The following is a 25,891-nucleotide window of genomic DNA, read 5'->3' on the forward strand; positions in this document are numbered from 1 at the left end:
TCAACACTATAATATCCACAACACACAACTAAAATGAATTACAATTATTAATTACTAATACATTTATACAAATTAATTAACAAATAATTAATAATTCATCAATAAAAAATAAATTCCTTCCCACCCTTCCCACCATTTACATCTATAAACACCACAACACACAACTAAAATTAAACAATTACCGTAATTAATTAATTTAAATTAACTATCAAACAATTATTAATAAATTAATGTACACATTTAACTCAATAACATCACAATTATACAATTATGAATAAATATAAATTATTGAATATATTTCATATAATTAAATTACTTCCCACCCTATTCTCCGATAAACCCACAACCCGCTACAGAACTAAAAATGCAAAATTCAATTTTAAAAAAATTGTTAACTACCATAAACAATAAATAAAATCTATATAATTAAATTACTTCCCACCCTATTCCCCTATAAACCCACAACCCGCTACGGAACTAAAAACGCAAAAATATTAACTACTAAGGTGCCAATTCCGATCCATGAAAAATTTTCCCCGTACGAATCGTATCCGGATTTTTTTCCGTACGAATCGTACAAGAACCGTACAAACTGGCAAGTACGATTCGTATGGGAAAAAATACATACGAATCGCATTGGGAAAATTCCCCGACACGTCCTCGGGTCGGGAAAAGTGTCCGACACGTCCCCGGACGATTTTACGTACGAATCGGAAAACTGAAGTCCGAGCGAGCAAGTACGATCCGTCCCGTCCGTCCAATTGTACAACCATATGGAAAAAACACCGTACGGAGTGAACTGCAATAGCAACCATGGAGACATGTGCCCGCATACGCGCCGTCCCCCCCCCCAGCCCCCCGTATGTACGCGCCGTCCCCCCCAGCCCCCGTATGTATGCGCCGTACACCCCCCAGCCCCCGTATATGTACGCACCGAACACCCCCCCAGCCCCCGTATGTACGCGCCGAACACCCCCCCAGCCCCGCAGATGGACGCGCCGTACCCCCAGCCCCCCCGCGGATGGACGCGCCGTACCCCCACCCGTGTATGTGCGGAGCGTACCCCCACCCATGTATGTACAGAGCGTACCCCCACCCGTGTATGTACGAAGCGTACCCCCACCCATGTATATACGGAGCGTACCCCCACCCGTGTATGTATGGTGCGGACCCCCAGCGCTACGCGCAGGGGGTCCGCACCATACATACACGGGTGGGGGTACGCTCCGTACATACACGGGTGGGGTGGGGGTACGCTCCATACATACATGGTTGGGGGTACGCTCCGTACATACACGGGTGGGGGTACGGCGCGTCCATCTGCAGGGGGGCTGGGGGTGCGGTGCATCCATCCGCGGGGCTGGGGGGTGTTCGGCGCGTACATACGGGGTTGGGGGGGTGCTCGGCGCGTACATACAGGGGCTGGGGGGGCGGCGCGTACATACAGGGGCTGGGGGGGACGGCGCGTACATACGGGGGGCTGGGGGGGACGGCACGTACATACGGGGGCTGGTGGGGAAACGGCACGTACCGGGCCCCCTATTCCGCTCGCATCGCGGCATACTTAGCTTTTCCGGCACTTTTTGGGTGCCGTAAAAATATTGCCGTCCGGACTTCTGTCGGTACGATTCGTACTTGCTGGAATGTAAAAACATGCCTAACTCCGTCCAGACGTCACGTCCGCGGTGTCCTGGATCACATTCGTATGTATTTTACTGTCGGTCGGTGTTTTTTCCGACTCGTACGGAAATGGTGTTTCCGCACGAATCGTACTTGCAAGTTTGTAGGGTTTTTTTCCCGGGTACGAGTCGGACGGAGAAAACGCTCCGACCGACGGTTCGTACCCGGTTTTTCCAGGATCGTAATCGGCACCTAAGTTTTTAAAACATATAATAAAAATGAAAAAAAAATATCATACAAAATACTAAAATACATAACATTAATAATAAATGGATATTTTTTACAACTATATTTTTGTAAATTATTTAATACTTCGATATTTTCGCAATCGATATTACTTACCTAACAATCGATATTGACAACGATATTTTTTTTTTAATCGATATTTCTCACCCACGATATTCTTACCTCGATATTTCTGCACATCGATATTTATACATTGATATTCTTGCTCTGTACCCACCTAGTAGCCTAAGAAAAGGGGATCCCTATGAGGGCAATGCAGTTTTCCTGAGTGAAGTCCTTGCTACCTCTAGACAGCTCCTGGCTGAGGGCAAAGGGCTTTGCTCATTTTAAGAAACACCTGAAAACATTACTAGTCCAGCAGAAATAATTGGGGTTTCTCCTGTAGGGAGTAGTATCTATCAGTTCCAGGACAATATATTTAGGATGAGTTTTCTAGAATTTAAATAAATAAACAAACACATTTCACCCTTGCGTGTTCAGGCAAGGCTCTGAACTGAATGTAGGGTAGCCAGAATCCCGATCAGAGTGAAACTAGGATGGAGACCTTGAGGCGCAGTACAGAGAAGCTAGAATGGCCTTATTCTGCACAGGAGCCTCCATGGTATGTTGTACGTAGCATGTCCTTGCAGAGGACACCACTGACCCAACACTGGGTCTCTATTTACATAAGATGGCACAACCCTCATGGGGATGAGAATGACCCCAGTTGTGTCAAACTGAAAGCTTGGCACAGAAACAACCACCAGCCGCCTCATATCCTGGCGGGGGTGAGCAGTAGCCACTCTTTAGTATGGCTGAAGGGTACACGTTGTGTGCCCTCTCCAGTTAGGTCTGCTGGAGAACAACAGGAAAGTACATGGAGCACCTCCATTGGCATCACAGATCTTGAGTCTACTGGGATAAACAAAGGTCAGCCAGAAAGTCAAACAAAATTACAAAATTTCACAGCAGTTAACACAATGTGGCAGTGTTCCTCAGCTACAGCAGGGATTCCACAGTCCATGTATCCATTCCTGGGCTCTCTTGACAAATCTTTACTTTCTGGGTGTTGCAGCCTTTGAATCCTTGAACTGAATCAATTGGACTAAGACACCTGATAACAATGATGTTGATAGAGCACAGAAACACATGAATGCACGGAAGTAAAAGGTATGTGAACCTATTGAAAAATATGTGGCTTTGTTAAGTGTGTTGATAGCTAACTGCCACTTTGAAAAGATTCTAAATTTATCAGAACAAATGAAAGGATACAGTTTGTGGTGCCAGGAGATTTACTAATGAAGGAGACAGAGAGGAAAACCTAATTACCTTAATGACGGACACCACACCACTTACAGTCCCTAATAGGAGCTTTTTAGAGTGGTTTGAAAGAAGAAGGGCTGCTTTTGAAGTGAGCTCGATATAGATAAACTGGGAAAAGAACAGAAAAGAAATGGAGAAAATATGGAAAGGGAGATGTCAGTCCAAGTACTAAAAGGTCTGCAATGTGGTAAATGGGGTTTCAAGGTGTTTTTAAACTAATAGTTCACAGTTTTAAATGAAAGTGTTTCTGCAGGTTTTACATAGATCATCATGGGTAGCAGGGGATGTTAGGAGGTGGCCTAAGCATGCGGAAGAGGAAGCTGGACAAAGATGCTCTCAGGAGGGCAGGAATGTGGTTGACGTTAGGGTGGCGATGGCCGTGATGGAGGATGCTGCTGAAAGAATCAAGTCGAGAAAAGCTGCTACAGTGCATAAAGAATATTTGAGAAAGGCAAGGCCATGTTCTTGGAGTATGGTGCTGACAGGAGAGTATCTGTGTGAACCTTGATTAGAATGTCGTGATTATGCCAATGCACCTATAAAGTGGTAGGATTGTTGATGATTCTACAATGCGGCTAGGCTATGGAATGCCCTTCCCAACCACGTACACAACGAATCCAACCATCTGTCTTTTCGGAAACTACTTAAAACGTGGCTTTTCAATGCCACTGTCCAGTAAAGGTGTTTTTTTCGACTGCGTCTGCAACCAGCGCTGGGATGCCTAAGGGTAGCTACGAGCTTTATAAATGTTTCTTTCATTAAATTTCATTCTTGGGGGCCGATTCCGATCCGGGTCGGAAAGCACTCCGACCGAGCCGGATCCGGAGTGTTTTCTGACCGTGCCGGAGTCCTGCAGTCCGACCGAGCGAGTACGATGCGGCCATATGCTGCCGGACTCCCATAGAAGTCAATGGGAGCCGGTCATATGAGGCGTACATGGGCTCCCATTGACTGAATAGGTTCGTCGCGGACAAGTGCGCCCCCTACAGTGGGTACGCGTCGGTGCAATCCGCACCGTACATGCCTGTGTTGGGGAGACCCAAGCGTCTCCCCCTGTGTCTGAGTCGTAGGGCTGCGAGTGACAGGGGGTGCGACGCGGACCCCCAAAGGCAACCACCCGGACGATTTGCGAGCCGGACACTCCGGCTTGCACAGGCTGTCCAACGCGTGCATCGTACTGGCTCGGTCATGAATCGCATCCATTGCACGCCACGGTTAGCTTACGACCGAGACGTACGGAGCGGTTCGGACCCGGAAACGACTCGGTCGGTGAATTTCATGTAGCTTGCATCGTACTTGCTCGCTTGTACAGCTGTACGAGTTGGCCAGAAAACACGCGTACAGCTCGTAGTTTTTCCGGCCAGATCGCGTTCGGTGCCCTTCCAACCCGGATCGGAATCGGCCCCTTAGTGTCACATGGTGTTTAAATGGCTGTCTATGGAGTGGACACTTATGTGAATTTGGAAAAATGTTTGGCTGGTTGATGATCTTAGCACTGAAAATATAATTTAGAGGGAATTCATTAAGAAATATACAGTTCAACCCTTACTGCTCATTGTGGTTACTCAATTTGTCATCTCCACACTATTATCATAGGAAGTGTTTTTTATGGTTGCTACGACGCAATGTGTTGCCATACACCCACTGCACCGATCCAGATCTCACAAAGTGAGGAATGACTTCCTACATCAGTTGACAGTCACCCTACCCTAGTCTTTCCTTTCCAAAGCCACTGTGACCATTCTATTTGTATGAGTAACAATGCCATCCAGACTCACCCCATATGCAGAGGTCTGGAACTCCCTGTTTTTCTGGTTTACAGATAGACTTTTGAATAAAGCATTTGTTTGGTGGTCAGTGTACAATGCCATTAGCCTTTCTGTAGCAAACACCCACCTTCTTGTGGCTGGCATTATCATCTTTCTGCTACCAATGCCAGAAAAAAAGACATTAAATATACATCTCTTTGATGAACCATGTGACTTTCTGTGATAATAACAGGGAATCGCCAGACAAATTCTAATGGCTGTCATACAAACCTACAGGCAGTAACTTGTGGATTTATTGTCAACAACTGCTCGTGTTTCACGGGACAAGCAGGGGCTACGGGGTCTCAACCATGGTGGTTGTGGCCTTTTACCACTGATGTCCTGGGGTCTGACTTACTAAAACACTGCAAACAGGACACCAAGTATACTATTTCGCAGTTGACCCTCAGGGTGGCAATGGTGAGCAGTCCAGGGCTTTCCAGAGGAGAACACCAATGCTTTCCATCAGATCCAACATCAAGGGGCCGATTCCGATGTCGGACGGACTCAGGTCCGTCTGACATCGATCAGGAGCCGTAACTGACCAACCTGCTGTCGTCGGTTGCAGCCTTGCTAGTACGATGCGACCGAACAGGGTTCGGTCGCACTTGTATACAAGGAATGCATGCCTGCATCCTTGAAAGCAGGGGTGCACCCTGTGGGCGGCACCCCAAGGTGCCTGCCACCGGGTGCAGTGATCCACAGAGGGGCACCCTAGGTGCCCCCAGGCTGTCATTTGGCGGCCTCGCACTCATGGGGGCCCTACTGGGGGCCCCCAAAGACAGTTTCCGACTGCCTATCCGTGCCGGAAAAAACGGCACGAAAAGTCAGTGAAAAGCTGCCATCGTACTCTCTCGGTCGCAAAGAGGTGGCCGGGGGAGTACTGGGAGATTTCCGGACGGTGGACGGGCTCTCCGAGCCTGTCGTCCACAATCGGGAAATCCATGTCGGATTCCTTTCCGACCGAGCCCATCGGTATGGCTCGGTCGGAAAGGAATCCGGCCGACATGATCCGAATCGGTCCAACCCAAATGTACTAAAGAAAACACCTTGTGTATCTCAACAATTATCTGAAGACCTACTGGAATCAGGGCCGGACTGGCTGTAGTGAGCACTGGACATTTTCCCAGTGTGCTTTAAGGGTGGGGGCCAGTTTTTTAGTGGAGGGGGCCATTGTTGTTACTTAGGGCTGGTTTTGTAGCAGTGCTGTAATATCGGCCCCCTGTAACAAAAGCAGCAGCAGTGCTTCTCACTAGCTCCCCCCGGGGCTGGTCCAACTGAATTACCAGGGCTGGTTTGTGTTCCCAGTCTAGCCCTGACTGGAGTGCCTAGATTCTAAAATAACGGAAATAGACAACTTAGAGGCCGATTCCGATCCGGGTCGGAAAGCACTCCGACCGAGCCGGATCCGGAGTGTTTTCCGACCGAGCCGGAGTCCTGCAGTCCAACCGAGTGAGTACGATGCGGCCGTATGCTGCCAGTCTCGGTTCGGTCAGACTCCCATAGCAGTCAATGGGAGCCGGTCGTACGACGCGTACATGGGCTCCCATTGACTGAATGGGTACGTCTCGCGCAGTGGGTATGCATCGGTGCCATCCGCACCGTACATGCCTGTGTTGGGGGGACCCATGGGTCTCCCCATGTGTCCGAGTCGTAGGGCTGCGGGTGACAGGGGGGTCCGATGCAGACCCCCAAAGGCAACCACCCGGACATTTTGAGAGCCGGACACTCCGGCTCACACAGGCTGTCCGACGCGTGCATCGTACTGGCTCGGTTGTAAATCGCATCCATCGCACGCCACAGTTAGCTTACGACCAAGACGTACGGAGCGGTTCAGACCCGGAAACAACTCGCTCGGTGAATTTCACGTGCTCGCATCGTACCTGCTCGCTCGTACAGCTGTACGAGTCGGCCGGAGAACATGCATGCGGCTCGTTGTTTTTCCGGCCGCCTTCCGACCCGGATCGGAATCGGCTCCTTAATCTTACACTGCATCACCTATTCCACTGTCCGTATTCACCGCCTTCAGATTCGTGGGTTGTGAGGCGGGCCCTTACAACTAAAGTTTCTCACTTGCCTGTCCAATGTTTGGCTTCAAACAAATGCTTCGGTCACTCACTTAAAATATGAACAATGCATCTGAACAACGCTGCATTTCTTAATAGTACTGTCCTGGATCCTCTGAAAGGCTGGAAAAGAAGGTATCTGAACCACGCGTAAAGAGGAACTGAGCTACCTCCTCTAAGACTACCACACGCAATAAGGGCCCACAAGGGGTACTGAATTCCAATTTTGGAAAGAGCTCTTAGGCTGAAAAAATTAAAAAATCCTTAATACCGTGCAACCGTTTCCATACATTATGCTGGCAATACAACACATTAGTGTTTCTGTCAGAATAAATTGGCCATCATTTTCTTAGTTAAAAGGCAGTTATCAAATCCCTCCTCATGTACAAAAAATGTAACAAGCATTGGCAAAGCCAATAGGTCTCGGCAATGCAAGTATTATTGGCATTTTCAATGTCAATGTCAATGTCTTTTAGTCATGTTGTATAGCAGTACAGCTGCTGGTCAGCATGGCTGAAAATCCTTGTAAAAAGCGATATGTCGTTGCCAGTGTCAAAAGATTAAAAAGTGCTGCTGTGATAAATTCTTGAATCGCTATGGGGACCCTCAATGGCTCATTTATGATGGCTCAATCTGGTATCAGAAAACATTGCCTACATCTCTCCAGGTAGTAAACAGACTCTGCTCCTCACAATCTCCCACTTTAAGACCCCATCACTTTTCTGCTTCTGTACACCAAAACTGTCGTTTTCCAGGGTATTTCCTTAGAGTCCAACACTTATAATATTGACAAAAAACAGTAAGTGCCCCAAAAATGCTGGATAATGTGAGTGTGTGGCCTTAGCAGGGAACTACTCAAAATACCAACTGGAAGGATTTGTCCAATTATAAGCTTCATAATAAGGAAATTGGTAGATTTGCTTTCTACAGCCTCATGGTAAGAGACAGAAAAAAGACAAATAGTACAAAACTCTGATGGGAGGCTTAATCAAGCAGCAACCATTTTATGCTGGATTTGTTTTGGATTTCTGCTACGTTTAGTAACCGGTAGCAAGCTGTCCTGTCTAACTAACTTGTCTTGTGTCTCCTTCGATTTTGTTTTAAGGCTGATAAATATTAAACATTTTGGGCAACAACATTATTTGAGGCAGAAACAGAGTTAGTAAGTGAACGGTCTAACCCAAATTCATACCTCGGAAGGCGGGGCTTGCGGTACAGTTGTCATCACACATATTGTGAGGCACAAGTGCACTAAATGCCTGCGGCAGGGGGCATGCAGGTAATGGTGAAATGGGAAAGACAGGTGAAATATAGGACAGAGCAAATATATATATAGGAGAAGAAGACAAGAAGAAATAGGAAGGGCAGACACGATGAGGGAAGTGGCAAAGAGTCGAAATGTAAAGGACAAGCAACCTTGAGACATTGATTTAAAAATTCCTCTCACTTTGAAGTCAGAGAAAGAAATGTAACGAGTAACCCTGGGTGGGTAACTCTGCTCCACCAGCAGAGATTGTGGAGATTTGCCTACTCTGCACTCCGTGGCGAACGCGGAGGTAGGCAAAACTCCACCTCCGTGGCAGAGTAGAGTTAGCCGCTCCCCCCCCCTTTCCAAATGCTTTAAAAAGGTATAAATAAGGCACTTACCTGCATGTCTGCAGCCTCCTGTGCCTAGCTGCTCCTCTTCCTGCTCCTCTCGCGTCCTCGACGTCCTTCTTAAAAACACTACGTTGTACCTCTTGCGAGTGTGCATGCGCACCTGCAAGTCTTACAACGTAGTGTTTTTTTTTTTTTTAAGAAGGAATTCGAGGACGAGACAGGAGCAGGAAGGAGAGCGGCGAGGCCCGAGAGGCAGCAGAAAAACAGGTAAGTGCCTTATTTACACCTTTTTAAAGCATTTGGGAGCGGGGAGGGAGCGGAGATGGAGCGGAGCAGAGCTACACAGAGATTTTGCCAAACTCCGTGGAGCTACGCGTAGAGGCACTACGCCAGATCCGCCCAGGGCTAGTAACGAGGCGCCCTGGGAACACAGCATCTGACATTTTATCTCAGTCTTTGAATACACAACAAATGTGACAAGATAAGAACAAGATTTACATGCCTGTATACATCAATGGAGCTTGGAGTGTGTGAAAACACAAGCGCTTGTATGAAGTGCTCTTTAACAAAGAAAAAAGTAATTCCTAAAACAGTTTCTAAAATGGGAACAGTAGATGGATAGTAGTAATTGGTCCATGCTTTCAGGGAGGGCTAAACACAAGAAGAGGCATGACGTATGAATGCCATGGACAAATGGGGAGAAAGAATACGAGAGAGTCAACGAAGCCAGCAAATGGGAAGCCCATGTGAGGGCTGAAGCCCACATATTGAATATCGCAGTCTCTCTGAGACTGTGCTGTCTAGCCAAGACCTAAAAAGATTTACAAGAAAAGCACAAGCTTAAGAAAAATAGAGTAGGTATTATTTTTGAAGCAATTTTATAATATATTATCAATAAGACAATTAGGCAAGGTGCTCCGTGTGCTAGTGAGACCAAAATGTGCTTGTGCTGAGTGAAAAGTGTGTGTTACAACATTCCAGAAAATAATAATTCAATTTCTTTCTCTTGTACAATCGCTTGGCAGGCCCACCTGTAAAATCTCTCAATATTAATCAGAAAGTGGAGATGAACAAATCCTCCATGTTAAATCCACACTCAGTCGTCCCACAGTGCAGGGCACATGTACATTTTGCCAGTGTTTTCACGTGGTACAAGTGTGTGCAGCTTAAGCATTGTAGGTAAGTAGGATCTGCGTTTATGGATATCCCCACTTTATGCCTGGTGCTATGCTTGCAGTTTCTGACTAGTCTGACTGGGATCCTGCTAATCAGGACCCCAGTCTCTGTGCTGTCTCCCCTAAATTGGTATGGTAAGTACTTAGGTACAACCCAGATTGGACACTGGTATACCCTTATCAGTCCCTAGTATATAGTACTGAGGTACCCAGGGCATAGGTACATCAGGGACCCCCCATGGGCTGAAGCATTTACTATGCCACTCATGAGGGACCACTCAAACTGTGACTACAGGCGTGCCATTGCAGCCTGTGTAAGCTGGTGCTAGCACCACTTACGAAAGATATAGTTTTCCCTATATCTAAGGTCACTGCACGTACAACCTATAAGTCACCCCTAAAGCAGGCCTTTCAATCCTGAAGGCAGGGTGCTCGGTTCTAAGAGTGAGGGTGCCCCTGCATTAGCAGGACACCCCTACAGCCTTTGGAGTCCATTCTCCCAGGCTGTAAGTGCATCAGCCATTACGATATGTAGAGTGGCCATGCGTCATTACGCGATGACCATCTCTAAACTGGCTGTAGCGAACCCTATAATATTTGGTATCAAACATGTTGGAATCATACCCCCACACTGTAAATGCTGTGGGAGGTATGATTTCATGCACTGTAAAGCTCCTCCGGGAGGCCCTCAGTGCTCCCGGTACCAGTCTTCTAGACCCGGACAGCACAACATGGCAGCTGCCAACCAGAGACACGATTCTGCCCTCCTGCTGCTGAACCAAGCTCAAGCAGGGGAAGGCAGAACAATAGGTATGCTGTCACAGGGATGTGCCACCACCTCCCAGACAGAGTTTAGTGTATTGGGGCCGGGTGGGAGCGCTTGCCAACGCCACTCAGTCTGCTTGAAGGGCACATTTGGTGCCCTCCTTGCATAGTGCAGTTCAAAGCAGCTCGGTGAGCCATTGGCTCCCGCTCTGGCATGAAACTGGACAAAGGACATGAGAGTATCCTCCCCACTGTCCAACCCCTACCCTGGGAAGGAACCCTGAATAATCCTAACCCTTTCCTTAGGGTACATAAGAGCTTACTTGAGGGTGGGTCCCCTGATTAATTGTGGGCCAATATTCATTTCAAGACACCACTTCTTCGACTGTCTGTGCACTCTGGACATCAAGGCTGCAACTGGGAAGACTCCTGCTGCTCTTGATCTCTTGCCGCCCTGCTTGTCTGCTGCAACGTCCGTGCCTGTGCTCCATACAGGAACCTTCCAAGGCTTGTGAGCATCCAAAACACCTGAAAGAATCCCCCTTAAAGTGAAGGAGTGACTCTCCTGCATCTGCAGACACCGCAACTAAGCTGACCGGCCTGCTGATCCTAAGCTCCCACGGACTCCAAAAGGCTCAGCAACACAGGTGGTAGTTCTTCACATCCCTCAAGGCTTGTCCTGTCCTCTCACCAGGTTTGAGGCCAGAATCCCTCGCCAGAGCCGCAGGAACCAAACCACTGTGCACTGCATTGACTTCCTGTTGCAAAGGCTTAGTGGCTTCTTTCCATCAAGATCTTCAGGCTTGAAGTAGCCCCAATCTCAAGCATCTCCTGTGACCAAGATCTTTGTCCTCACCACATCACATGCACCGTTGGCCTTGATCTGTAGTGAGCTGCTTAAGGTCCTCTTGCAACTCCAGTGCCTTTGGCCTATGGGTCCTGTTGAGGGTCTTCCTTGATTTCTGCAGGCTCTCCTGATTTCTAGGGGCCTGCCCTGACTCCACTGCTTGTGGTGAGTCACCTGGACCTTGCTGGTCTCGACACGGCAGCTTCTTTGCTTTCCACGCTGTTTGCAGTTGCCAAGGTTTGTTGGTGTTCTCGACAGACACCGACCCCTCAACTCTCGACATTCGACAGCACGTGAATGGCTTCTGGTCTTCCACAGTGTCGCCTGGTCCTCACAGCTGCAGCTTCAAGGTCACTATTATCTCTCCTGCAACACAACATCGGTGGCTATTCGTCTTCTGTGCCTCCTGGTCACTCCTGAGTGGCGCAGACCTTGTCCCCTCTGCTTGCAGGTACTTCACATCCTGAATCCACCTTTGTGTTCCACTGGACAATTTCACCTTCTCCAGCAACGGCATCTTCCTGTAGTCCTCCGTTGGGTTTGATGGCGGTTTGCGACGCCACTTCCCACTTATGCACCCGGCTTCCCTGTTGTAGGTATCCTAGTTCGAAGGGTATCCATGGATGGGGAGGCTCCCCAACCTTATGTCTTCCACAGGGTTTCCTCAGGGTCCACTGGGAAGGGTCCTTTTTCTTTAAAATTGCAACCGCAACTTACCCGTTGACATGTATTGAACCTGCGGTCGTGTTCCCACTCTGCACACGGCCTCGGTGGGGTACCTAGTTTCTTACCTTGGGTGGTTCCTTGGGTCCCCAGCACGTCTACATCTTCTGGGTATAGTCTTGACTCGAGTCGTGGTTCGCATACCACTATTTTAGTATATGGGTTGTTCTACCCTGGTGACCACTGTATATTTTGTGCTTCTTACCTGTTTCTATTGAAAAGTTTTGTGCGCATTGTGTATATCTCTGTCTAGAAGATATCTGTATGTGTTAGTGAGTGTCTTATAGTACATACATATTTTTATAAATACACTCTGTGGTTCTTTTTCACTTAATCTATACCTATAAGTTTATGTTCTGGTAAAACAAGCTGCTTTACACTCTTTCTGGACTAAGTCTGAAGGCTGCTCTACACAGCTACCACTTAGAGAGCTTTTTAAGGTTGTCTAAGACCACTAAAATCCTGGATTGGTACATCATAAACCAAACCAGCTTCTCACAAGCATCTATTCTACAGGTAGAGAAAGCAAAGTGAATAAGGGGTAGTGGGGCATGGCTTACACACAAAAAGACCGACACTTTGGTCCTACGAAATGAACTGGCATTGAATATTTGTTTCTGCAAGTAATGTAAATTTAGCCATGTTTGCCACAGAAAACGTGCATGTCGCAAATTAACTAAGTTGAAGATTGTGAAGGTTTTCCACAAAATATAGAAACTGTGCTTCTTTTTCACAGACTCATCGTTTTGTAGACACATACCCATAAAAAAATACATACTTTCTGCAAAAAAACAGAGATTGCCCATTTTTGAGGGAAATGCACTGAACAAACATACATTCGTGAAAATGAAACAATACACAAGGGTTTTCTGCAACTAAACGATTGTAAATATGAAGAAAGCAGCTTCAGGATTGGTTGGAGCAGGCTAACCCAGCGCCCATTTTGAAACTGAGAGTTTGTGTTTGCAATCGCTCGGCTGTTTTACAGTACTGGGATTGCAGCCTTTTGAAGTGCACATTTCGGATTGGCCGGCTGTATAAAGCCAGCAAATGTGTCATGCGCACGCTTGCGCGACTGGCGGTACACAGAATAATACAATGGTAACAATTATTGTATTATTTTGTGTGTACCTTCTGTGCTCGCTGCAGGGGGGGGTGACGCTCTTCTGCCTTAACCCCTTCCCTGCGGGGGTAATTCCCCTGCGGTGCAGGGGGGGGCCGCGGTGCCCCTGCGCTCGTGACGAGCTCAGCTCGTCATGACTCACAGTGGAGCTGTGCTCATGACGAGCTGAGCTCATCACGACCCCGCCCACTGATTAATTCTCCGACACAGGCGGGGAATTAATCGCGCGTGGGCGGGCCGCAGCAGTTATGACGAGCTGAGCTCGTCATGAGCACAGCTCCACTGTGAATCATGACGAGCTGAGCTCGTCATGAACACGGAACGGGTTAACGGAGGAGCCGCTGTTGACGTGGCGTGCAGGAGCCATGTACTGTTTTGTTTGGCTTGATCTACACCTTAAAGGTTCTCACAAAGGAATGTATAACACAAAATCTCACTCACTTTAAAGATGCCTGTACCAAAGTGTCTTAGCCAGAACAGGTTCTATTGTTTGAAGGATTACATGAAAGGAATGTCAGTAACATAAAGCGCCGTAACAATGCTGCAAAAAGAACAATTCTGTGTGCAAACATTTCTGTTTTTCTGCTACCAAATTTGGTAGTCCATGGCGCAATACCCTGGGAGGACTGAGCTCTATTGTAACATGCTTTAAATTGGGAACTCATAGAATGAGTGCAAAGACTACACAATCAGACAACCAGAAAGCACTCCTTTTCATACCCACCCTGTGAAAAGTCTTTTCAATGGTGCACAAAGTGTACAAGCTGCCATGTGTCACCTGTATGTCACCATAGATAGACCTGAAGTGTTCAAGCGGATTTTTTATTCAGCTCCTAACTGAACTCTTTGCAGAACAGGGGTAGTGATTTCGGAATACACGAATGGGCCCCCACCTCAAAATACTGGACTCTACGGGGCATATTTACAAGTGCCATATCTTCGCTTTTTTGGCTTTTAAAGCCAAAAAAGCGGAGATAAAAATATCACCCTATTTACAAGAGGGTGCTAACATGCTTTAGCGCAGGTTAGCACCCTTTTACCCGCCGCCTCCCTTTGCATCTCTAATGAGATGCAAAGTGGGCGTCACTAGGCAGTACAACCTTGTAAATATCGCTGATGTACACATCGCGATATTTACAAGGCTGCCCACGCATTTTAGCAGACGTTAGTTTTTGGAGAAAACAGCCGTTTTCTCCAAAAACTAACGTCTGCTAAAATGCAGACTTAGCTACACTTACCATTGGGGGTGGATTAAGCTGATACGACCACAGGGTCGTATCAGCAAGGTTATCGACGTTTTCCATGGAACATCGCTGGAAAACCAGCGATGTTCCATGGAAAACATTGCTATCGCTGGGAAATTATCGCCATTGCGCTATGCGTTGTTAATACAACGCTAGCATGGCGATAATTTCCTGCGATAGCCAGCGATAAAGAATTCTGGCTTAGAGCGGCCAGCGATAATCATTGCTGCCGCTTTTTAATATGCCCCTATTTTCCTAGTCTCTTGCACATTTCTACTGCAATAACATAGCTCGCTGAAGTGACTGAAAGGCGAGTGCAGCACTGCACAGAACTGTGGAATAAATACATATATGGTGCTCTATATAGATGCATCGGCAAATTCCCAAGTGCTCCCAGTTTTTGCCGCAAAATGGATCTGAGATACACGGTGAAGTGCACTGGCCACGATCACACATGTTGTCAAGTGAACAGGGAGCCAGGACTCCTGGATCCAAAGATGGCAGATTTGCCTCTGTGGTGATAAATGCCAGTCATGCACATGGCCCACCTTTCTTGCTCATAAAGCAGGCATACAACGGCAGGCACAGAAGCCAGGCCTCCATGTTGACCCTTCACAGAGAGAGCATGATTGCTCCTTTCAGCTTTAAACAAATATTCCTGCCAAAAGATCCTGGCTTCTGGCTCCTTGGCATTTCCTTTTGTAGAAGCAGTGGTGTGGCTTAGCTGCAAATATTTCCGGATGTTTAAAAATACAAGCAGCCTCCGACAATGCTCATCGTGTATTGATTTCAGACTACCGGGGGCCCTGGGCTGCAGGACGCACTCCCATACAAGGAGGGCGGCCCTGTCACCTTCTCTGAAATGCAGACACAAGAGGCACAGTTATCGTGCCATTATTTAACTTGACTTCATAAATCTGCTTCAAAATAATTCACCTGAATCTATAAGCGCTTCTATTGTATGCTGATGGCAAATTCTTCAATGTGCTCAGGGTCACACCGTGATCGAAGTACTGCTGCTGAGATTGCTGAGCTTCCATTTAATAATGAGCCACCACAGGACGAGGCTGAGTTTCAAATGGCTGCAACCAATCTTCTTTAATCTTATCTCACAATTTAAAAGTGGGAGGCTGATTTATACATCAGTTCAATGGATTTAGGGGTTTGGGCAACCCTAACAATAACTAGATCATTGGGGTTTTGGGAGGTCACTGAAGACAGTGAAGGGGCTGAGGGCCAATATGACTGGGAAAGACCTTTTGCTCCAACATCTCAATGCTTGGCTTTCCGTTTCTCCCCTAAAAATTTACAACAATCCACCTTCAGCGGGTGGAATGTTCTGTTAGCATTATAAGCCTTCTGCCTTAGGTTGCACCGCCATTGTATGAATCCTCAGCCACTGTAGGCCTGTAACTCGGTAGCAGGCCTTTAACGACCAGTATAGCCCTTGGCAGCAGCCCTCCATGTATAGTACAGGCAGTGGGGGATGGGTAGCTAAATGTTGGCATGATAAATTAGTTTATATCTGACATATATTGTGCCAAGTGAGTGTTGTCATTGAGTCTGACCATCTCTGAAGGAATTTGGGGAGAACATTATATTTGGGTCCACAAGAAAAGTGTGTGCGCTCTCTCGGGGCTGTTAGCCAGGCTGCGTATCTTTCCGTCCACCCCGTGACGCAGCCTCCTGGTCCTCAGCCTTCCAGGAGTTTTTCCTGTGCCTGGAATGGTCAGTCCAAGCCCTAATTACAACACATTACTTATTATTTATCAAAGTATCTAACTGTTAGTAGTGCTGCCCTAAGCCGACAGCACCTTGCATTATGAGCCTTGCACACAGGTACATATTATCATCTCACACCGTATGCAGAGAATGCACAATTATGTTATTTATTAATAGGTACTGACATACAACCTGGCTGTTCTCGTTTCTGATTGACAGTCTTTGGGGCAGATTAACAAGCCCCTTGCCACACATTTGCGCCGCAGTTGCGTCACTCCTGGGACGCAGCGGCGTCGTTAACAATGCGCCACATTGCAACATATTTACAACATGACGCATCTAGGAGATGCGTCACATAGTAAAGCCCTGCACTACATTATACCTGCATCAGGTGTAATGGCACGCAGAAAAGCCTCGTAAAAGTGAAGCAGTGAAATCTACAAGATTTCACTGAGTCACTTTTATGACGCCACTGCGTCGAAACCTGAAGCAGGCGTAAGGAGTGACGCAGCATGTTAGGAATAGGCCGCCCCTGAGCACTGCTAGAGTTGCGTCACGCTTGCGACACGACTTCAGCAATGCGCTGCCCTTACGATAAAAGATGCAACACGCATCTGTTTATCCTTACGCCACGGTGCGCCGCGTTGTAAATGCAACGCATTCCTGGTGGTGCAAGGGTATTTTTGTGTGTCGTATCTTTACTGGCGCATCCCTGCTAATATGCACAGATGCACCAGTCCTTGTAAATCTGCCCCTTTGTCCTTAGCTAGACCTTTGGCTGCCCATGGCAGCCCCGGTGTTGTACTGGCAGATTACTGAGACAGCCGCAGGTACGAGTGGGGGCATGGGGGAGTCCGCCCCCCCTTTATACACCACTGCAAAAGGCCCCTGCAATCAATCAGTTCCACAGACAATGCAAAGGAAAACTTCACTAATTAACACCCTATACTTTAAGACTTATAAATCAGTATGCCATTTATTTCCTTCTGGGAACAAATATTCTTGAATAGAATAGGATTCAAAGCAACTGTACTTATGTGCTCTCTTTACCCCACAAGTGGAGGAAAGTACAGCCTTAGGGACTCTTCAGAGGTTGGCAGGTGGCCTGACGTCCGTCCACCTTGCAAACTGTTGCCCACAACATTTAGAGATCTCTCCTGGCTTGGCAGAGATCTCTGTGCCTTCAAAGGAGGCTTCTCTGAAGGCACTGAAAGTTTGATGAGTGGCCACCTTGTCTCATGCGGCTATTCAGTAAACATTTTTTTTTTACAAAACCAAGCTCGCAAAGTGGGTCTTTGTTTTTGGGAAACAAAAGTCTGATGAGCCTGACACCCCGGGAATTTTCTCCCAGGTTGTGGGGGTCATTTTCTTTTCTTCTGTTTGGGAATTCTGGGCTTTCCCTGGTGGTCTTGAACGGAAAAATATACATTGGATTGTCTGCTGTAAATAGGGTGGATGGTCTGATGAACTTGAGACCCCCAAGTCTGTTGGGCAGACGATGTAAGGTTTCTGCTGGCGAAGCCAGCTGGTTCACCACCAGCAGAAGCATGGTGATCTGCCCAACTCTAAGTAGAGCAGACAGACTGTCTCTATTGCCAACATGGTACTCTGCCCTAAGTCATCAGAACTCATCAATGATGGCAAATAGTCTCTCATTGTCTTCATCACAGGGTTTGATATTTCAAAAGTAAACAATGTCCAAAGCCGAATTTGTGATGTTACAATGCGTGCCATTACATCGCATGCCGTTGCAACGCCAACCTGTACCCCGACTTTCTGTCGGGGGTGCGCTGGAAGTTGGAATAGATTCATTTTCTATTCCAACTCCAGTGTGTGCAACAGTAGGGAAGGTGTTGGTGTTAAATCCAACCCCTTCTACCCACTGCTGCACACCTTTTTCATTGCAACGGCATGCGATGTAATGGCATGCGTTGTAACCGTTGCGTAGTAAAGGCTTTTTCCCTCCAAAGCCTGATCTTCTTCCAATGTCTAGTCTAGACAAACACCTCTCTCTTCTACCTTCCCTGTTTGACCTCTACCAACCAAGGACCTGATTTTGAGTTTGGAAGACAAATTTACTCTGTCAGGGTGATGGAGGAAAGGACCTGTCGCCCCGAGGGAGTACCTGCCAGACACATTTTGAGATGTACGCCGGCCCAGCAGACATCGCGTGCATTTACAGGAACTGTTGTGACAGCAGTTCCTGTAAATGCATTGAAAGTTTGACGGAGTTGTACGTCAAAATTTCGATTTTTTTCATTTTCAAAAAGAAGTTTTGTTAGCAGAATTTTCATTTTGAAAATTAAAAGAAACAATGCCGCCTCACCATGGGAGATTTCTCCCATGGCATGGGGGTCGTTCTGTAGTTTTCACTGCTCGGACAATAAAAACTTGCCATGTGTTCACCCATTCCAAATAGGGTGGAGAACACACGGCCAAACCTTACTCCATCTGTCTGTCAGATCTCTATGTAGGCGACGGAGACAGAGTATTCTCCATTGTCTACATAATCAAGTTCCTCCTGACCAGCCGCGGTCCAGGCAGGTAACAGTGGTGGGGCCGTGTAAGGCGCAATTTCAAGGGACGATGCCGAGAAAAAATGTATTATTTATTTAATTTTCTCTCTGCAGCGTCCCTCAAAATCCCCCCTTTACCCGGCCCATCGCACCACTGCAGTTACCTGCATGGACCGCGGCTGCTCCTGACCCTAAATGATTTGTGCAGAACTTTGCTTTGGTGGAGAGGGCACTCAGTCACATTGGGATGGAGCATCCTCTCTGCCAAAGTTTAAGTCAGGCTCTAAGTCGTCATTTCTTCATTCCGTGAGGCCTTTTCCTTGGCTCCTAGGGCAATGAGTAGTTACAGGCAGTATCTTGTGTGTGTGTACAATGTTGCTTACCATCAGTGCCATAGAGCCAACAATACTGCTGCAGAACAGCTGTATTGCTACCCTTTTCATGATGGACTCTTTTGAAGTAGCAAATTCGAGCAATGAAAGCATATTCTAGGAAGGGGTAGGGGCTAGAAAATCAACTACAGCAAGGCTGTCTGGCTCGCGCTATCCCCTTTCCCTGATCCCACACATCTCCCACTTAAGCCTCCCCTCCTCCTACATAGCAACAGCCACTCACTTTAGATTCCCAGCACACTGAGAGACTGGGGCTAAATAGCACCCCTTCTCCGCATGCTTTTCTCTCCAGTGACTGCACTCATCCAACCACCTATTCCGCAGACCCTCCTCCTAACCTCCCTACTCTCACCCTACTTATTACTCTTCATTCCTGTTTCCATCTTTCACCCCACCCTGTCACTACTGGCACAGGGAAACTGCCTCCTCCCTCCCACAACCTCCTGAACCCTACTGCTTCTTTACAAAGCCTTTTGGAGGGTGACTGCCAACATTCCTGAACCCTTGTCAAGGCCCCTCTCCAGGTGTCCCTACAACCCCTACCCTTTCCCTGCCCCTCATCCAAAGCACTTCTGTCCTGCAACCTCACCAGTGAAACATGAACAAGAACCAGTTGAACGTCTTGGAACTTGAATGTCCCTTTTTAAAAGAAATATACCTAAAAAAAGATACTATAGTTACTCTCACGATGCATCTTAAAGGTAACTATATATAGGTAAGTTTAGATTTACTATCGACATACATATATTGTGAAGAACAGTATACATATATACACACATATGTGCGTGTGTGTAGATTCAAGTGTAGCAAACTTTAGGGGCCGTGCGAAGATTGCCATGGTGGACCAGAGGATCCAGTGAATGCCAAAAACAAAACCCTTACATTTATTGTTTAAATCACAGAGGGTGACGCTTTATGACCCCCCCCCCCCAACCCATCCAATGTGTCAGAGTACCTCCACCCAGCCCCCTTGCACCATAATTATCTTATTTGTTGAGTACATGGGGACTGAGTCCCCGAGTCCAAAGATGGCGGACGCAACTTGAACTTAAAGTTGTGGCCAGCCAATCCGAGTCCATGGTTTGGCTATCCACCACATAAAATATCTATAGGTTTTTTTAACCTACATTGCTCAGAAACTACTGAATGGATTAACACCAAATCACAAAATGCTCATTTTCTGGACCTAGATCTAACTTTCCACCAAATTTGGTGTAAATCCGTTCAGAGGGTTTGGCTGTATTTGTGTCTACATTTCCAAACGGAAAATGTGTTTTAGGACTCCTCCTTCTTTCCATCCCCCGCTTGATGAAACTTTTCAGTTTGGAGCTGAGGTGAAAGAACATTTTTATTGGAAAGTTTTGTGAAAATTCCTCAAATGGCACCAACGTTATTAGGAAAACAGAAATGCTCTTCCTATCGAAATACAATCCTAACTAACAATATTATGGATTTTGGTGGATATCTGGTCACAATATTTGTTGTTGACCTTCGATTTCTGGCCCCTATACAACCCCATTCAAACTATTAGCACTCAACAAAACAAAATCAGTGGTAGTGTTCAGGGTACCAAAGGAGGAGGCGACTGGTAACTGGGCCTCATCGGTGAGGTGTATCTTGAGTCCTATCTCACATGGAACTCAGACCCGTGGCTGGGTATACCTATCCTACCAGACATCATAGCGTTTTGAGTTCTAAGGCACAGTGAGCCAAGACTCATTTGCATAAGGTTGGTGCCTGTTTGTAATGGCACAGCAGAGCTGAAAAAACAATGGATATAAATGCAGTCCAGAGAAATTTCTGGCAGCTGAGATTATCTGAAGCATTTCACCCATCATTCTGTGCTGAGACTTCCCAAGTAGGGGGTTGTGCCCAGATGTCTGTCCCAAAGTCTTCCAACCATCGCTTTTTGTAAGGTTTAAGAGAGTTTGCGCCCAGCTCGAAGGTATATTTCAGAGATTTTTCTGGACCAGGAGGGTTAAATTTGCTGTTCTCCAAAAAAACACAAATCCTTTGTAGATGGCATTAGAAGGGCTGTGCTACACTGGCCGGCCTCTCTACTCTGTTTCCATTGGTGTATGGTCCACTGAGCAGAAGTGCCTGAGGGTGGAGCCAGCAGCAGCTCCAGCATCGGGAACGCCGCATTGCCAAGCTCTAGATGAGGTGGGGATATGAAGAGGAAGGCAGACCCCCTTCTTTAATTAAGGCTCCTAGTTCACCGAGAGATGTCTGCATGAATGGGTGAGTCAGTGCTTAATTTGAGCCAGCGGTTGCAGGTGAGAGCCAGGGGCACCTATTTCTGGGGACCGGGACTTATTTTTCCACAACAGAGTTTCGTCCAGAAAAACACAAAAGGGGGAAAGAGGGAGGAAGAGAACACCTAGAAAATAATGACACATGGAGAATGCAGGGATCAACAACAAGCAAGAGTTAGAGAAGGAGATAGGAAGTGTCTGGTGGTGGATTAAAGATGACTAAGATGGAAGCAACAGAATGCATCCTTGGTATTCGGCACGCTGGCATTCAAAAGCGCAGGCCGCGGGCTTCTTTGCAAAACCTTGGGACCCAGCGCTTATTCTTTTACACATTGAGCACTGGTGTGAGTGTATATCAAGGTGGATATCATTGTATGTCCATGGGTTTGGTCATGCATGTTCACATCATTTCGCACAAACGTGTGTTGATAAGTCCATCATCCCCTTTGGTGTCGATAAGTTTCCGCCTGCACCTAAGTGTCTTTAGTAGTCAACATGAGTCATTATGGCCGATTTAATGAGATATTGACGTTGACCTCAAGGTAGGCTCAAAATATCTACATGATGGACTGTTCTAAAATTCCGGAAAGCAAACAAGAAGTCAGATGGTGAATCAGGATTTGTAACTTTGTGTCACAAGACAGAACATCTCCTCTTCTCTAGGCTTGGCAGCAAGAGTGAAGTCTCAAATTGCATCTTTTGTTCTTGTTTTCCAGGAACCTCTAACTCTTTTTTGACACAAGACATGAAGTTCGAGCCTTTCAACATCCCTTGGCAACCAGAAGTGCAGATTCAAAGGCCAAAGATTGTCCGACAAGTGGTGGAAACGGAAAACCAGGCTGCCTATCGTCTGAATGACAAAATGCCCCGCTACGTCCACTTCGCCAGCAACCAGACCAACAAGTGGGGTCACCCGCGCTCCTACCGGATCCAGATTGTCAGCTTCGCCGGGGAGTACCTGCCGGAAACGAGTCCGGTCGAGAATTCAATGAACTGGGCAAGGTAGGTGTCTGCATTCGCCTATGGGCTGTATGATGCTATATCGACGTCACCAATATCAGCCTGCAAAAATATCTCACTGCCACATCGCCTATCTGTGCATGGTTGAGTTAGGCATACATCTACTACTACTTACCTCTTGATGTAGTGGTTAGGTCGGTGTTGTGGATGCAATATTTATGCCAAGCAATGTAACGCATGTGGTAAAAGAGGAGAGGGCCCGTTTTTGTGGTCATTCATTCATCTATGCAAGAATAGCTCTCTTGCCGATTTGCAGTCACCATAGACCGCTTTTATGTGAAAGGAGAGGTGACATGTTGTCTAAAGAGAAGTAATCCAGCGCCAGGACACCTTCGGGTAATCGTGTGCTTTAGAAATCGCCTTAACATTAACATTAACATGTTGGTGTGAGGTCCCTTCCCTTTCTGCTTTTTTTTTTGTTGCATTTTTATGTAGCGCAAACTCGCCCCAAGTGTATGAAAGCGCTTTACATGAGCGCCAGTTGCATTACAGACTGACCTATTGTTTAGATCCGCTGCGTTCCGAGACAGGAACAGTTCACAGACTCTAGATGTCATGGGCACAATTAAATGTTTGGGTCGTACCAATGCCCTGAGAAGGTCTGCATTCGCCACTCTCAGTGGCAGCTTTGTATCTCCTGCAGCCCTCTCCAGATTGTACTGTCGGTCTTCAAATACCATTTTGGGGGTTCAGGACATAGATCGGTTGTAGGAAAAAGGGGGTGGTGATGGACAGAGTTTCTGAATGATGCAGAATACTCTTACCAAGTCAAGAGATCATGGTTTTAATCCATCACCGTTTTTTAGCTCACTGCACCATCCCAGCTCAGAACCTGGCTACATGCAAAGTAGTCTGTACCTGTCCCAGTGCATGATGGGAACAGGGCAAACCAAACTACCAAGCCAATTCTTATACTGGGAAGGAAACAAGCTTCCGGGTTTTTTTTTCGGTTTCTGGCATCACAGCCTTCGTCGGCCCGGCTTGCCTGAATCCTGATGGTGCAATGAGCAAGGGACTCACGTCTGAGCATACCCTCCCACACTGAGTGTGGATAAAATCGATTTGGGAAAAAGGGGGTGGTGATGGACAGAGTTTCTGAATGATGCAGAATACTCTTACCAAGTCAAGAGATCATGGTTTTAATCCATCACCGTTTTTTAGCTCACTGCACCATCCCAGCTCAGAACCAGGCTACATGCAAATTAGTCTGTACCTGTCCCAGTGCATGATGGAAACAGGGCAAACCAAACTACCAAGCCAATTCTTATACTGGGAAGGAAACAAGCTTCCGGTGTGGGAGGGTATGCTCAGACGTGAGTCCCTTGCTCATTGCACCATCAGGATTCAGGCAAGCCGGGACGACGAAGGCTGTGATGCCAGAAACCGGTCCCCGGAAGCTTGTTTCCTTCCCAGTATAAGAATTGGCTTGGTAGTTTGGATTCAGATGTGCTCAAGGGAGATTTGAAATACATCAGTGGCAATGTTGAAAGCACATCGGGCCAGGATCATCAAACATGATAGAATAAAAATGCATCTTTAGAGGACGTTTGGGACGGTCCCTCGAGGAAGTAACCTCAAAGTGTTATGTTCTTAAAAGGCAGTTCTAGCCACAATCAAACAGTCATCATACTAACAATCAGGAAACAGGGCAAATACTTCACAAGTAGAAGCAACCGCTCTCTGTTGTTACTATTCTCAGAGGGTGAGTTCTGGTACATTAAACACTTGCTGGATTTTAAGGGTTGTGTTTTGTGTACTTTCAATTTTACCTGGGCTGTTTGCAATATATAGTTTGTCCAGCCGAGCAAGGCTAGCCTCGAGCCTGGCTCGATTATAATGCCTGCCTCTTGCATCCCGTCACCATGGAGACTGGCATGTGGAAAACAGAAGCAGGCGTTGACATTTTCCCTTCCTACTGCCGTGTTTTTTAAAATAAAAAACTGCTACGCACAGGACGAATGAAATGATTAATGAATACAAACATAAAGACCAGAAGGATGGTTTTTATTTTGATTTTTTTTCCTGAAGTTTAAACACTCCAAGAGTAATACTATTTTCTATGTGGAGGATTAAAAAATAGAGAAACATGTTTTAAATGCACTTTTACAAAATATATCCGAGTGTGTAAATGTACACCTTCTGCATTTACGCATGCATAAACATTAATGCATGGGAGTATTCCTGAAAAGCACTTTCCAACTCTCCCAGGAGTACTCCTGGAATCCACTGTTAATTAGGAAACAAAAAACTACTCAAAAGTAGGCAGGATAATTAATGATATCTTTCTGAGAATGTCCCAGTAATCTTTTATTTACGAAAGCTCTTCTAACCCTGTGAATTTAACTCTTCAAAAAACTAACAATTCACTGGAAAGGAGACAAAAAATCCACAAAGGACGAATTTGTTTGTTTAAAAGCAATCAGCAATGTACTCTGCGATGTTTACTTTGGTGGGCTCCATTAAACTGTAAAACAACGTTCTCATGTGGTCTCCGCTTAAGTATGAGGTTTATTTATTTATTTGTTTTAATTAGAGGAGGCTTTGAGTTAAGTGAAAATGCGGCCCCCGGGGGAAGAAAGGTCAGCGGACTAGTCTTCCCCCGGGGATTTCGCGCAAGGGAGGGACAGGGTATGGAAGGGGTGGGATAAGGGGTGGGGTCGTTAGGAGGATAAAGGGGGCTGGAAGAGGAAGTCCTTCCTCTTCCTTTCCCCAGCGCCTCAGGGTGGGTTAGTTAGGTTGTTTGGAAGGGTTTCGGGATCTGCGTTGGTTTTTTTGTCGGGGCCTGCAGGCGGCGGAGCGGCGGACACGAGGCGGCCCAGTCTGGCGACGGGTGGCGGCCTGGGAGCGGTGCACGCATCGGTGGAGGCGGGGATCTTGGCGGCGCGGAGGCGGTTGATCGGCGATGGAGGTAGGCGAGGGGCAGAGGCCAGATAACGCTGCGGTGCGCGCAGCGCTGCAGCTCCTCGGCCGCGCGGGGACAGCGGATCTCCTGCGGCTGGGGGTTTTAGACCAGGCATGGGTGGGGATGACCCGGACACGGCGCTCGGCTTCCGCGGGGGTGGCGGCGGCAGTGGCAGCATGTATGGAGGAACCGCCTCCAAAAAAGCACGCGGTGACCGCGCGGGGGGGGCCAGGAGAGGGGGACACGGGGGGAAGCGTGGGGGTCGGCGTATGAGCCCCCCTGCGCTGGGGGCCACAGGAGTTTGCGGGGTGGGGGAGGGGGGGTCAGGGGGGCGGGGGGCCAGGTGATTCTGGTGCAGGAGGTCCCACGGGGGCGATCATGGGAGGGGTGCAGGCGGAGCGGGGGGGACGTGGCGCTTGGGCGGGGGATGGGCGGGGGCCTGGTTGAGTACAGTGAGGACAGCGACCCGGGGGAGGAGAGTGAGGAGCCGGTGGGGGAGGATTTTG

General features: G+C 47.3%; 1 protein-coding gene across 1 annotated transcript in view; it reads left to right on the forward strand.

Annotated features, from left to right (window-relative positions):
- The window catches only part of LOC146869259 (amine oxidase [copper-containing] 3-like), a 79,319-nt gene that overhangs the window by 23,206 nt on the left and 30,222 nt on the right, over positions 1 to 25,891 (forward strand). The window contains exon 2 of the mRNA XM_085646463.1: positions 22,180 to 22,465. Within this exon, the coding sequence (XP_085502589.1) occupies positions 22,180 to 22,465 (286 nt within the window). The remainder of the gene's footprint in view (positions 1 to 22,179; positions 22,466 to 25,891) is intronic.

The sequence above is a fragment of the Triturus cristatus genome, chromosome 1_1, assembly GCF_964204655.1.
Source record: "Triturus cristatus chromosome 1_1, aTriCri1.1, whole genome shotgun sequence".
Classification (NCBI taxonomy): Eukaryota; Metazoa; Chordata; class Amphibia; order Caudata; family Salamandridae; genus Triturus; species Triturus cristatus.